The sequence below is a fragment of the Balearica regulorum genome, chromosome 1, assembly GCF_011004875.1.
Source record: "Balearica regulorum gibbericeps isolate bBalReg1 chromosome 1, bBalReg1.pri, whole genome shotgun sequence".
Taxonomy (NCBI): domain Eukaryota; kingdom Metazoa; phylum Chordata; class Aves; order Gruiformes; family Gruidae; genus Balearica; species Balearica regulorum.
The window spans coordinates 5,147,976-5,160,696 of record NC_046184.1 but is presented as its reverse complement, the minus strand read 5'-3'; the positions used below and the strand labels follow the sequence as shown (position 1 = coordinate 5,160,696).

Here is a 12,721-nt window from a genome sequence, read left to right as displayed (position 1 = left end):
AATCCTCAAGCCCTAAAAAATAATTAAAAAAAAAAAAAGTACTTTATAAATATCAGGTATTTACACGTGTGAAAATCTTTTAATGGGAAGTGTTTTTACACACCAATGAAATGTACAAGCAATGAAAAGGTACATTGACAAAGACTAAAAAACAAAAACCAAAGTATAAAATATATTACAGGTCCACCGAAATAAATTCTCATGGGGGAAAAAAAAATCGACACAATAGAAACCTTTTTTTTTTTTTTTTAAAAAATAGAAGATATATCACAAAAGCTTGAATGTGTTTATTTTATGTTAGTACTAAAAATCAAGGAAAAAAGCTTCATATATTCTTGTCACAAAAATATTTACCAGCCACTTTTTATTTCCACATTATGATTATCTGGCTCAGCAGGAGTAGAGGCTGAACTGTATCCAGACTACAGAAATCATTCCAGAAGGTCTCCTCAGTTTACAACTTAACTGCAATTTACATTTTCTCCTCCTCCCAGCACCTTACTGCAAAGGTTCAGGAGGGATCAATAACAAATTGAGAAAGAATAGGACAGATATCTGTATTTACAACATTCATCTTTGTTGCTGCCGAGCCACAGGAGCGGGAGCGGTACCATGAACTACCGAAGTCTTCTTATCGCTCTGTGCAAATTTCCCTCGGTAGGCGAAAGACAGAATCAGAATGTACCAAAATCCAACCCCCTGGGCTCGGACGGTCTGCGAAACCGCAACAGCCCCTGACAGAGAGCATCTCCTCTCCCCTGATTCACTCCAGAGCCATAACCCTAACAGCCGGTGACGGAGGGTGAGACACGAGCACGCTGGACGCTGCAAGGGAGTCGGGGCCGAAGGCGCCGCGGCGCCCGCACGACTTCAGTCCGTTGCAAAGTCTTCTTCAGTGTGCCCTGTGCTTCCTCTTCTTGTGTTTTTTATCTTTCTTTTTATTGGCACACTTGGAGCAGAACCATTGTATCTCTTCTGGGGGTGCAGTCGTAATCCCAACGCAAGGCCTGTGGGGGACAGGAAAATATCGTTATCATCTCGGCGGAGTAACGTTACTTTTGTTTCTCACCCAAAGAGATGAAACTTTTCAGTGGGAGACAGGATCTGGCCTTCAAATTAATGTAGCAATTATATTATCATTATCTTAATGAATATAACGATCGAACAGAAATCTAAAAAAAACACTTGCTTTGAGACGAAAAAAAGTGTATCGAAAGGACGCTGATAAGAAATGTTATTTTAATGGAAAATACGAGCACACTTTCAGGTATAATAGGCTAGATTTAAAATAATTTCAAACGCTTCTTTAACACATCTGCAGAAAACTGTATGATTTTACATAGCTGTTTAAGAAAAAGCCTAAAAAGTGATTAATTCCCTCCAACTCTTTTATAAGAGCTGACATTTATATTACTGTTCATACAATGCTTCATAATTTGAAATGTCTATCTGTATACACTACGCTCATAATCCTGTAGTTCTCACAAAATTACTGGAATCAGCAATATTTCCCAGCAGTTTCAAAAACAACTGTTATCACCAATGCCCATTAATTAAAAAGTAACTCTCCTTCACAGCTTAAAAATCTGCTTCTTCAAATTCCAGAGAAACAGAGATAAAAATATCTTCCAGATTATTACATTGGACACTGTAAAGCCATTTAAATATTTCCAGCGTCATGAACCATTAAAAAAAAAAAAAAAAAAAAAAAAAAAAGAGGTTTTTAATAATGTAGCCCCAATCTGCCAGGGAACGGGAGAACAGGATGGGTGAGAACAACTTACCAGTGATACCAATCATCGCAGTCATCACAACCTATCATTGGACTGCCATCATCTGGCTTGTTACAGCCAGGACAGATCCAGATCTGGTTACCCCACTCGTCTCGGATCTGGTGCAAAGGAAAGGAAAGTTAGCTGGGTTTCAGGGCTAAGCAGGCAGAAAAATTGACTTTTTTTTTTTTTTAAAAGAAGTTTCTTGCTTATCCGACAAAGAAATTCACTGGTCACCGTTGTTATTTATGAATTCTCTGGTCGTAAGTGCTCGGCATTATGTTTTAATTGATTTTCCTATACTGTACATGACGACAAAAGCGTGCATTTTTCTGTATTGTCCTGTAAACCAGTAAAGCCAGTTATACCACCCGACCTAAGCACACGTAGCAGCCAGGGTTTAAGGACACAACTCCTTCTCTGTCTATACTATCACGACTTTTTAAATTCTACCTGGTTAATGGCGAGAACAAGCAACGGCAGCCTCCTGCGTAAGACAACAGTCTTACGTGCATGTAAAATATACAGTGCCATGGGTATATATTGCCGTATTACTTATTAGCCAAAGCCTTCAACTTCAACGAGCTGATAAGATCAGGATATAAAAAAACTTGTTACTGAGTAACTTTCCATTCCCCTTATGACATTTATGTCACAGTACAATTTACTAAAGGGTAAATGAAACAAGAGAGGCCGATCATTTACAGTATTAGGCAGCTGCTTACTGGATTTATCATATTCAGAGCTTTATGAATTTTTTTTTTAATCTTTATATCCTGCCAGACCCGTTATTTGTATTTTTAAATTTCAACTGGTTTCTTTAACAGTTCTTTGGTAAAAACATACGTGCAAAATGTCACGAAATCCACCCAAAGCGCAATAACAATACAAAGTACAAAATGTCTGGGGTATTACCCTGATTTCATCATTCCTTTATGAAGATTTGCACATTATCACTGAATCTCAAAAAACATAAATTGTTTTGTTCTCAGCTTTTGTGCATTACTACATTTACACATATCTAAGGCACTAACTTTTTGCTATCTGTACAGCTTACAAAAATGGTATTAAAAACTAGCAGATGAAAAGCCCCAAATGCTCTTAGAAAAAAACCAAAAGCCACTACCCGGTGGTCTGTACATCTTACACCACTTCCTGAAAAATCAATAGGAATGTACCAGAGCTGCAACCAACACATCACTCTTGACTGACTCCTCTTAAAGCCCTGATTTTTTTTTTTTGGGGGGGATTTAAAACTAGAAAATACAAAGCCCAGGAATATTAAGCAGGGAACAATCCCCTTCCCAACGGCAACATGGAGTAGGCAACATCACACAATGAACTTGATTTTAAAGCTGATTGATTGCAATAATCACTCCTATCTACGCATCTAATCTCACATCTGCAAAGTCATTTTAAGTTGGTAGAGAAGCGTCTGCTCTGCAGGTAAACTGTTTCACTCGGCGTGAAGAGGTCCATAGTCCGTTCTGCGGGGTAATCCTGCTGGGAAGGAGGAGATGCTGTGCCATGGTGCTGCAGAGAAGCAATGCTGTGGGCTGTCGGGCTGACAGCCACAGCCCTTTTACAACCTGCTTGAGCAACCCGGCTGCACCCACACCATCCTCCAGCACTTGGCAGGTACCCCACGCAGGGTGCTGCCTGTTTTGGGCACAGGCAGGGGTAGGCAGCGCTGCCTAATGTTGCCCCATTAGAGGACAGGTACGCTAACTTTTCCAAACTTAGTTTTTCAGGAGGGGATGTTTGTCTGCAGAATGCCTGTCTCAGGTTTTCACGGGCTGGAGAGGGATGGGGTGGTCTACAATCACTGCAACCTCTGCCGGTTTGTTAACCAAGAACCTGCTGAATGAGGATGTTAAAAATATTGTGTAACTTCTCATTCCTTAATGAGCCAAGGGTCGTGGAAGGAGGGACAGTATGTGATTGCTGAATGCTATTTTAGTACAAACCGCTGAGAGTTAATGATCAGAGCACCCTTACTAAGATGCTATCCTACAGGGAGATCCCACATCGTATCTTTTTTTTTTTAAACTATACGATCATCCTCCTGTCCTCCTCTGCAGAAGGGAGTTGCACACCTCTGTCACCCTGGCTCCAATCTTATCTCTAGAAGAGCTTCCTCAGGCAACCTGGGGAAAGCCATTTCATCATTTTGTGTCCTGGATTCCCTTCATATAAGGGGTTAATAGTTATTAATTATTATTCCCTTCTCCCTCAACCTCTCTCAGCTTTTTGATTTGTAAATGTCTCACATCAGGAGTCTCTCTGCCTGCGTAGAGTTGTATCCTAATGCAGTAAAGCTCTGATTTCAATTCTAAGGTTGTAAAAGAAAGAAATAACCTGGAGTCTACATGTCCTCTGAACTCTCCATAACGTGCTAAGTGTGTTGCCACTGGAAGTACCTAGGAAAAGCTCCTGGTTTTCCTTCTTTAAACATCGAATCATAGAATCCCAGACTGGTTTGGGTTGGAAGGGACCTCAAAGACCATCTAGTTCCAACCTCCTTGCCGTGGGCAGGGACACCCTCCACTAGACCAGGTTGCCCAAACATCATCTCTAAGTTATTTGCTTTTAATGCTTACTGAAGAAAATTGGATGTAGTACAGTATTTTGGAAATGTTTCTCTTAAGAGTGAATTTCCAAGCTTCTGGGCACTACTGTAATACGTCAGAGTGACACTGCATTTACATCTGTGATACAGAAGGTGTCCAGAGGATATGTATCCTGCACCCTAAAGATATGCACAGCCTATGTGTGGTCATCTAGTGCTGTAACCAACTCAGGAGTGAAATGTAGCAGCTGTTTAAATAGAGACCAGTAACACGATACAACAGTTTAAGTCCAGCAGGGAAGAGCACCTTTTCCATTAGAAACGGCAGGGTAGATTTACCTTAGGAATCATTATAAAAACAGGAATTTCAAAAAAGAGAAAAATCATGCATGTGTCGCAATTAAAGCACAGCAACCTCTGTAATAAAGCAAGCGTCAGGTGTTTTAAATGGTGAGATTTTTAAACTGCTACCCACTACCGATAAGCAAGGTGTCACCAACCAAGCTGGAACTTAGCCAGGACAGGGAGGATAACAGCACTGCTACCGTTGTTAATGGTATCTGCTGCTCTTCAGTGACCAGAAACGGTCAGGACTTCCATTTTACACTGCATCTAAAGCAGAAATGTTCAGTAGCACAGCAATCCTCGTCCTGCCCAGAGGTACGTCAATGTTATTTTAGAGAATGCAGTTCCTACATCTTGTCGGATGGGAGACTCTTCTGAAGGAATGAAGAAGTCTCAATGCTACCAGAGAGAGGCCAAGTTCAGAGCCTATGTCAAACAGACTAACGAACTGTAGACTAATGAACTATCTACAGACTTTCTGAGATGCACAAACATTTGCAATTTCTGTATGTTGAGGAAACCAGAAAAGAGATTAGTGGACTCTACACATTTCAAATGAGGGCTAAGTCAAATTCCTGATGTTGTACGAGGGTTTTGTACTTCACCTGACTGACAGCAAAATCTATGGTGAGTTTGACATTTGAGGTTTCAATTCAGCACTTATGAAAGCATCTATAAAAAAATCTCCACCTCCAAAATGAAATGCTCTAGCTCTGTTAGCAGAAAATACCAACTGAGATATAACTGGACTTGTTAGAAGAAACTTAAACATTGAACTGGGAGCACAGAAAAAAAATCAGTCCAAGTAATAGTGTTTGTTTTAATTAAGTTATTAACCCCTCAAAACAAGTGCATGGAAGCAAGGCTGGATAAAGAGTAGCTTAATAGAGAGCAACATCACAAGGCCAGATACCATCAGTTTGAGATGGTGAGTCACCCAGGAGCTCAACAATTCAAGAGATGAATGTCACCAGCACGGACAAAGCGTGGCAGTATGCGTTACCTACCACGTAAGTACTGACGGTCTCGGTCACCACGCTCCTAACTGGAGCTTTGGAACCTCCTGCTGCCGAGACGGCTGGAGAGGGTGGTGGGATGAGGACTGGTGAGACGGTAGCCTGTGGAGGAGGAGGAGCTGGAGCTGGAGGAGGGGTGACATGAACCGGAGCTGGTACCGGTGACGGCACGGGTGGAGGTGTTTTGGGCCGGCTCACAGGAGTAGAAGGTTTGGCCTCTGGAGCTGGCACCACTTTGCTGATGACTCTGTACGACCAAAAATGAGAATTGTTAGAGTTGATGGGAAAGAAAGCAATGATCGATCACCAACTACGTATCAAGAAAATATACCGCACCTAATGCACATCACCGCTGAGTTATCAAAGAGGCGGTTTCAACCCAACACAAGGACTGTTGTCATTGCTACACCCATCCATTGGACAGGATAGAGCACAGAGCCATTACAAAGCGAACGTCAGGACTGCCTGAACTGCTCTATAACTCGCTGTCATATAAATATTCTCTGTGGCTTTACTAAACCTTGTTTCATTAAGTTTTATTACATTAGCTCAATTTGTGGGAAATATTAGAAAGGAAAGTTAATCAGCTGTGAACAGCACTGATTTTAATCTTCAAACTGAGAAACAATATCATCCTCTTAAGATCCTACATTAGGGGGTTCTCCAAATATTTGCTAGTTTGGTATTTCTTTCCCCAAATGTTTACGAAATCAGCAGTGGATCTAGTCAGGACAAATAAATGACGCACACTATATACTCAACATTTAAAATATTGCTACTTACTCGAGTAGCTGAAGTAGACAGGATGTAGCTCTAGTAAATACACAGTATAGAATAATCTGACCCAGGAAGGGGGATACATAGAGGACCCAACGTTTATTAATGAATGTTGATACACAGTGTTATTGATGTGCATGCAATTTAATGGACAAGACAGAAAAAGCCCTTATTATAAGGCTCTAGATTAGCAACATAAAGAGAAGGAAAAGAATGTTTTAGAAAACAAACCAAACCAAACCTCAAACAAAACACAGGATAGGTCTATTTGTTTTACCACATTTTGGTAAATCATTTAACTAACTTATTTATATTTGAATGATGACTGTGGGAGTGGAATTGATTTGTGATGGCACCGTAGGAAGAAGGCGATTTAAAGAAAGGTTAGGCATTCCAGAGACGAGGATATCTTAAGAAAATGGAGACATCAGTAGGAAAATCATGATGAAAATCCAATTGCACCAGCTCCTGAGAACCAGGCAAGTCCAGCTCCACCGTCAACGGGAATTTTACATTCAACTTTAGAGTTTACTGCAACTCTTTTATGATATTCAAAAGGCACTATCGCTACGATCGGATACATTGTCTGCATTTCAAGTTAATAATCCAAACCATCACTTGAGAAAGGCTTGGAATTATCCAGTATATAATGCCTGGCTGAGATAATAGCGTTTTTTCTCCCAAGGTATTCCACTTGCACTACTAAACCAAAACTATGGCAAGTTATAGTAAAAACAGACCGTAAAAGGAAACAGAGCAATGGGTTTGGTATTCCTGCCTAACCTGCCAACTGTAGCATCATATCTGCCTCCTGAGACCTACTGTGAGTGACCAGGGGAAGAAAAGCAAAACCAAGCAAGTTTAGAAACTTAGAGTGGAGCAGAATCTAAAAGGCATTAGATGATTTTCCATCAGCAACGCTGAAGGTATTCACACCACTTGATGTCCTAGTGATTGCTTCAGGTACGTAATTTGGGCGCTCAGGCTCTTTATATGTCAGTAAGGTACTGTGAGTCAAAGTACAGGACTCCTAACTTAGGTTGTCTGTGACTTGCAGAAGGAAGTAAGTCCTATTATCAGGCCATCCTACGAGCAATCTACGCATCAAAGCCAGCCTCCTTCTCCTGTTAGTGGGGTACACCTGAGAAGCCACTGTTGTCGCCCACCAATAAAGTTTTCTCTTTGGCTCTTGAATGTCCATGATGTGTTTCTGGTTCAATGAAAACCTTAGCATGTGGCTCCCTGGGGCTCCTGCTGGACTGGCCACCCCAATTCAGATGTTTCTTCTGTGCCTTCCTCCTTCCACTGCTCCCACAGAGCGCCCTGGCTCCCAACGCTGAATGGCCAAGACTTTGGTTGGTAGCAATACTCCCACGGTTTCCAAAGTTACCCTCATGACTTGAGGGCCACCTCTCAATAAAAAAAAATCTTAGTGATAGTAAAAGCGAGGAGAGGGACAGACAGCAAAAGTAATTTGGATGGTTTCAAACATCATTACTCCTTCATTCCTCGTCTCCCTCTTCTATGTCTTCCAAGTAAACAAAGTCCTGCTATGAGTTCTTCAGGGAGTCAATCCTCCCTGAGTCTAGACTAGGAAATGTATTAGCTAATAGGATTTTAAACACAACTCTGCACACAGTGTAAACAGTTTTAAAGAAGTATTAGCTAATATAATTTGAATAAGAGAGACCATGCCCAGCTAACATATGAAATTAAATTACATAGTTTCTTGGTCTAGATAAAGCCAGGTTCTCCTCCTGAACAGGGTCTTCGAAGCCAGTCTGTTAGTAACTGCAGATGTATAAGGAACATCACATATGAAATCTTCCAAAACTACAAATATTCATTAGCGGGTGACCCACAGTCATTGATTGGCTGGTTTGCTTGAAGCGTGCAATTAGGACATGTTCAGTATATAGGGCAGCTTGTTTATCTTGATTTTAGAACTCAGTTATCAAAACAGGAGATCGGCATTTCGGAGCACGCTTAGTCCTACCACTCCCTTGAGCTAATAAAGTTCAGAGACTTTAGACTCCAGAGTGGAGAAATGATTGGCTTTGTCCTACACCATTAGAGGTGATGGAGTAATCTCAGTGAGGGTGGTTTAGCCTGTCCTCCGTCCTGAAGAAGGGGCTGCATACATGGCAATATGGAGGTGGGAAGAAATCAAAGGGAAATAACAGTCCCACGACTAATAATTAATGTTACTTCAGACTTGGAGAGAAACCTGGTATCAAAACACTATGCAAATGATGGCAAGATTTATGAGCTCTATTTTATAGACAGGAAAAGTGAGGCACAGAGCACACTGCAAGTAGGCGGTACTCACTACAGCAAAGCTTCGATCCTCCTGGTACCTAGGTCCCTGCTAGGATTTAAACTTTACATTTGGACATCACCATACACTTATCGTTATCTTCTTTCCCAAATGTGTTTTTCATATGCTTCCAAAATCAGCACTTGTATATGAAAAGTCTGCAAATACAATACTAAATAAGACAAAATTTCACCTCCTTCCCCACCCCAATTCAAAAACTCTACAACTGAGGCTGGATTAATATTTTTTGCAGTAATCAAATACAAATGAACATCAACCACAATCAACACACTCAGAGGCCTGAGACAAGAATTACACTTCTCTGCAGGCTGCTTGCCTGACAATGTATCACAAACACGTTCTACATTGAAAGATAAAAAGTCAATTAAAGTTGTTTTTGAATCAAAATAATTCCTCCAAAATGAAGGGGTGTGAGAAAACCCTTGGAATAGATGTGGTAATAAGAGCCTCCATAAATCATAACTAAAGGCTACCACTCCCTTAAAAAAAAAACAACCCAGAATTAATGTAAACATTGTGTATCTGGTTGTGTCCAACCTAAATTCACTTTGGATTTATTTTTAAATGCTAGCAGGAACTGTACTTCTTACAGAACCTTGGTGTATTTATAATTGAATGCATGTACAGATACACTTCTTCATAATGGCAGAGTGAATGAAAACCCATTTTCATCCTCACTCCAGGGCAATCACCCCGTTCGCAGCTACAGATCCAAACCCAGACAGGATGAAAACGAAGTGTCGGCTTCCAGGCAAAGAGCAAATTCTACCAAGATTTTAAGTGTCGCGACAGGTCAGTTGGTTTATAATCGGCTCTAACTGGCATAAGCTGTAACACGCTACATCTGGAGCAAAATGAGGCTCCAAGGTGTGAAATGGTTTCCTATCTTTGGAAGTAATTTATTTGATTTCATTCTGATCCTTACGGCTGAAAGCCCCATTGACTGCTTCATATAAACACAGGGAAAAGACATGTGCACCAAAAGGAAATGGCTTTTCAAAAATAGGATATGAGCCACAGGGCTGAATGATTGCTACGGGTGACGAGCTCCAAAAAATGCTGTATCAGTACTTCCAAAGGTCTAGCGAAAAATCACAGCAATCTTTCTCAGAGGTAGAGCTCCAAAGAAGCTGTTTCTCTGCCCAAAGGAAAAACAACATTTGAAAAGTCCTAATTCTGTTCTGAACCCATGACCCATTTTTAAGCAAGGAACAGGAGCTAAACGGGTCTTTGTACATAGGTAAGTGACACCATCACCTGCACTGACAGAATTAAAACTAGTACAACCCACAGGGATTATTACGAGTGATACTATTATCTATTAGTATTGACATTCCCTTATTGATATAAGTTCATCGGCACTAGAAAGTTAAGTAGTGTAACTATTTTATTACTGAAAAATCGCGCACCTGGAACTGAGATTGTTGCACCAGAAAAAAACCTCAAAATACTCTAAGACCTACGGGTAGAAGTGTCAAAAACACCCAGGGGAATTAGGAAGATTTCCATATGGTTTAGATTCTTCACAGATTAGACGTAATTTTGAAAATTTTATTCCAACCCTGGAGGAGAATCAGTGTAATTTAAGCTCTGTAATGTAGGCTAATTCCCATATTACTTCTAGAAAGGGAAACTTAGTTTTTATCTCTTATGCCCCGCTGAACATTTTATTCTGTGCAAACAAGTCATACTGGCAAATCCAAGCTCCACAAACACATGCTATGACCAACTCGTGCATGTGCAGAGTGCCAAAACGTATCAAACCTCCAGCAGAGCCCCTGGCAATTTTGCAAGTGAAAAGACTTCAGTACTTAAACTTGACATTAAAAATATATAAATATTTTCATGTGATAAATTGCCTGCAATGTGATATTCTCCACTATCAAGGTAAATGAACTTTGAACACTTATTCCAAGATACCATCCATTTTTGTGGACGCTGCCTGGTCTCATACAAATGGCACAACTTCCACATAAGCGTGTTGACCTTTAATGGTGCACATGGAGCTCAACAGCTCATTCTCCATTTCATCAGCACGGCAAAACCCCACAAACACCCCTTCCTGGGCAAATGAGTCTAGTGATTTCACAGGCATCATGTCACCTAATCCCATTCACAAGTTTATTGAGCTTCATCTTAAAACCAGTTAATCTTTTTGTCCCCACCATTACCCTGTTCCAGGATCTCACTGCTCTGGTGGCACAGCAACCTCTTCTAATTTCCAGCCTACATTCATAGCCAATTAAGTCCCATTTGTTTTTGTGCCAACGTTGTTCTTTAGCTTAAATTGCTTTCTCCCTCCAAAATGTTTACTTGCCTGAGGTATTTGTAGCCAGCAATCATATCCCCTCTTCACACACTAGACTAAACACACGAAGTTGCTCTCCTCTCCTCTCCTCCCATAACACAGACTCTCCTATGCTCCCCTAACAGTGCTCCAAGCCCTCCTCTGCACCTGCTCTTCCCAATTCATCCTTCCTGAATGCAAGCTGCCTTCAAGAATTGAATATAACGTTTCAAATGAAGTACCAACAGGTTCTCATATGATGGCCCGGACACTTCCACTATCTCTGCTAAAATTACCTCTTGCAATGCATCCTACAGTCACACTTGCATCATGGCGGCAACTCTGTCATTCTGTGATCAACTAATGATATCTCACCCACTTAATGCACCTGCTGTAGCAATATACCTACTGATCAGCTCTTTACTTCTGGCTGAAGTTTCTATTGGTACACTTCAAACGCAAAGCCTTAACTGCAGTTTTTCATTTACTGAATGAATGGTACTAAGTACCATTTTCCTTGTCTGTTCTAGGGGATCCATGTCTTTCCAGTCAATCATCAAATCCTCATTTGTATTGACATCACCCTTCAATCTTACTGCCAATAAAAAGCATCACTGTTCTACCTCCTTCTATGACAAAATTTTAAATGAAATTATTAAATCAAACCAGTCCTGAAATACGTCCTTGAACAGATTCACTAGTAACCTCCTCTCTGGTTAGATAAGCTCTCTTACAACTCTCAGTTGCTATCTCCCTTTGAGCTAGTTCCTCACTGCTGAGCAGTTCCTCTGCTAATCCCATCTTTGCCAGCTTCACTATGAATGTCCGGTGTGACAGTTTTAAATGTTTTCTTGAAATCCAGCTCAAATTTACCATCTTTTATTCATCCACAAGACAGTGTTCCTTCTCCCAGTGGTAGGAAAGATGTCAACTGTATTCCAGATATGCACGAACGAGTGTCTCACCTCTTCTCCACTGCAGCTGAGACCTTCCCTTGGAGGGGAAGCGATTTGATCCTGCACCCAGTGACTGCTTACCCCATCCAGAAGAAATCACTCTGCAGTGGGAGGTGGAGGCAGCTGCTCTCAGCATTGGTGGTGGAAACAAATACTCAAGGTGCATGCCAAAAAATCAGCCATTGCCAGCCACATCTCTCATTAGCCAACGGGACTAGGCTAACCTAGAAAATCAGTTCCTTTATCAAAGATTGATATCAAACCTGTTGATATGGCTCACTTCCGTTTTGTGTTTTATTCCATTACTTCCAAGCCTTTAATCAGCTCTTCCTCCAAAATTTGTTTTATAATTATGTGCACTGCTGTCACCAGGTGTCTAGATCACTTTCCCTTTCTTCCCTTCTTCAGCATTCCCATTTATTCCATTATTTATTAAAATAGATTTAACAAACATTGCATTTTAAAATAAAAAGAAATGTATTAAAAAATTATTTGTCACTGAGTCTGCAAATTCACAAAGCAGTTCTTCTAGAACTTGGGAGAAAGATTATCCAGTTCCTTGACTTCAGTGCATAAAGGTGCCCATACTTTGTTTCCCAGTTCATTATGGTAATTTCCACTGCTGTCAACCTACTGCTGTTATCCATCTCATCCTAGCTCT

The 12,721-nt window shown here is 40.8% G+C and overlaps 1 protein-coding gene across 1 annotated transcript in view; it reads right to left on the bottom strand.

Moving 5' to 3' along the window:
• Nucleotides 1–272: 272 nt before the first annotated feature.
• The window catches only part of TAF3 (TATA-box binding protein associated factor 3), a 118,920-nt gene continuing 106,471 nt past the window's right edge, over nucleotides 273–12,721 (bottom strand). Inside the window, exons 5-7 of the mRNA XM_075761803.1 lie at nucleotides 5,694–5,949; nucleotides 1,785–1,891; nucleotides 273–1,007 (exon numbers count right to left, since the gene is read on the bottom strand). Of these exons, the coding sequence (XP_075617918.1) occupies nucleotides 893–1,007; nucleotides 1,785–1,891; nucleotides 5,694–5,949 (478 nt within the window). The 3' untranslated portion in view covers nucleotides 273–892. The remainder of the gene's footprint in view (nucleotides 1,008–1,784; nucleotides 1,892–5,693; nucleotides 5,950–12,721) is intronic.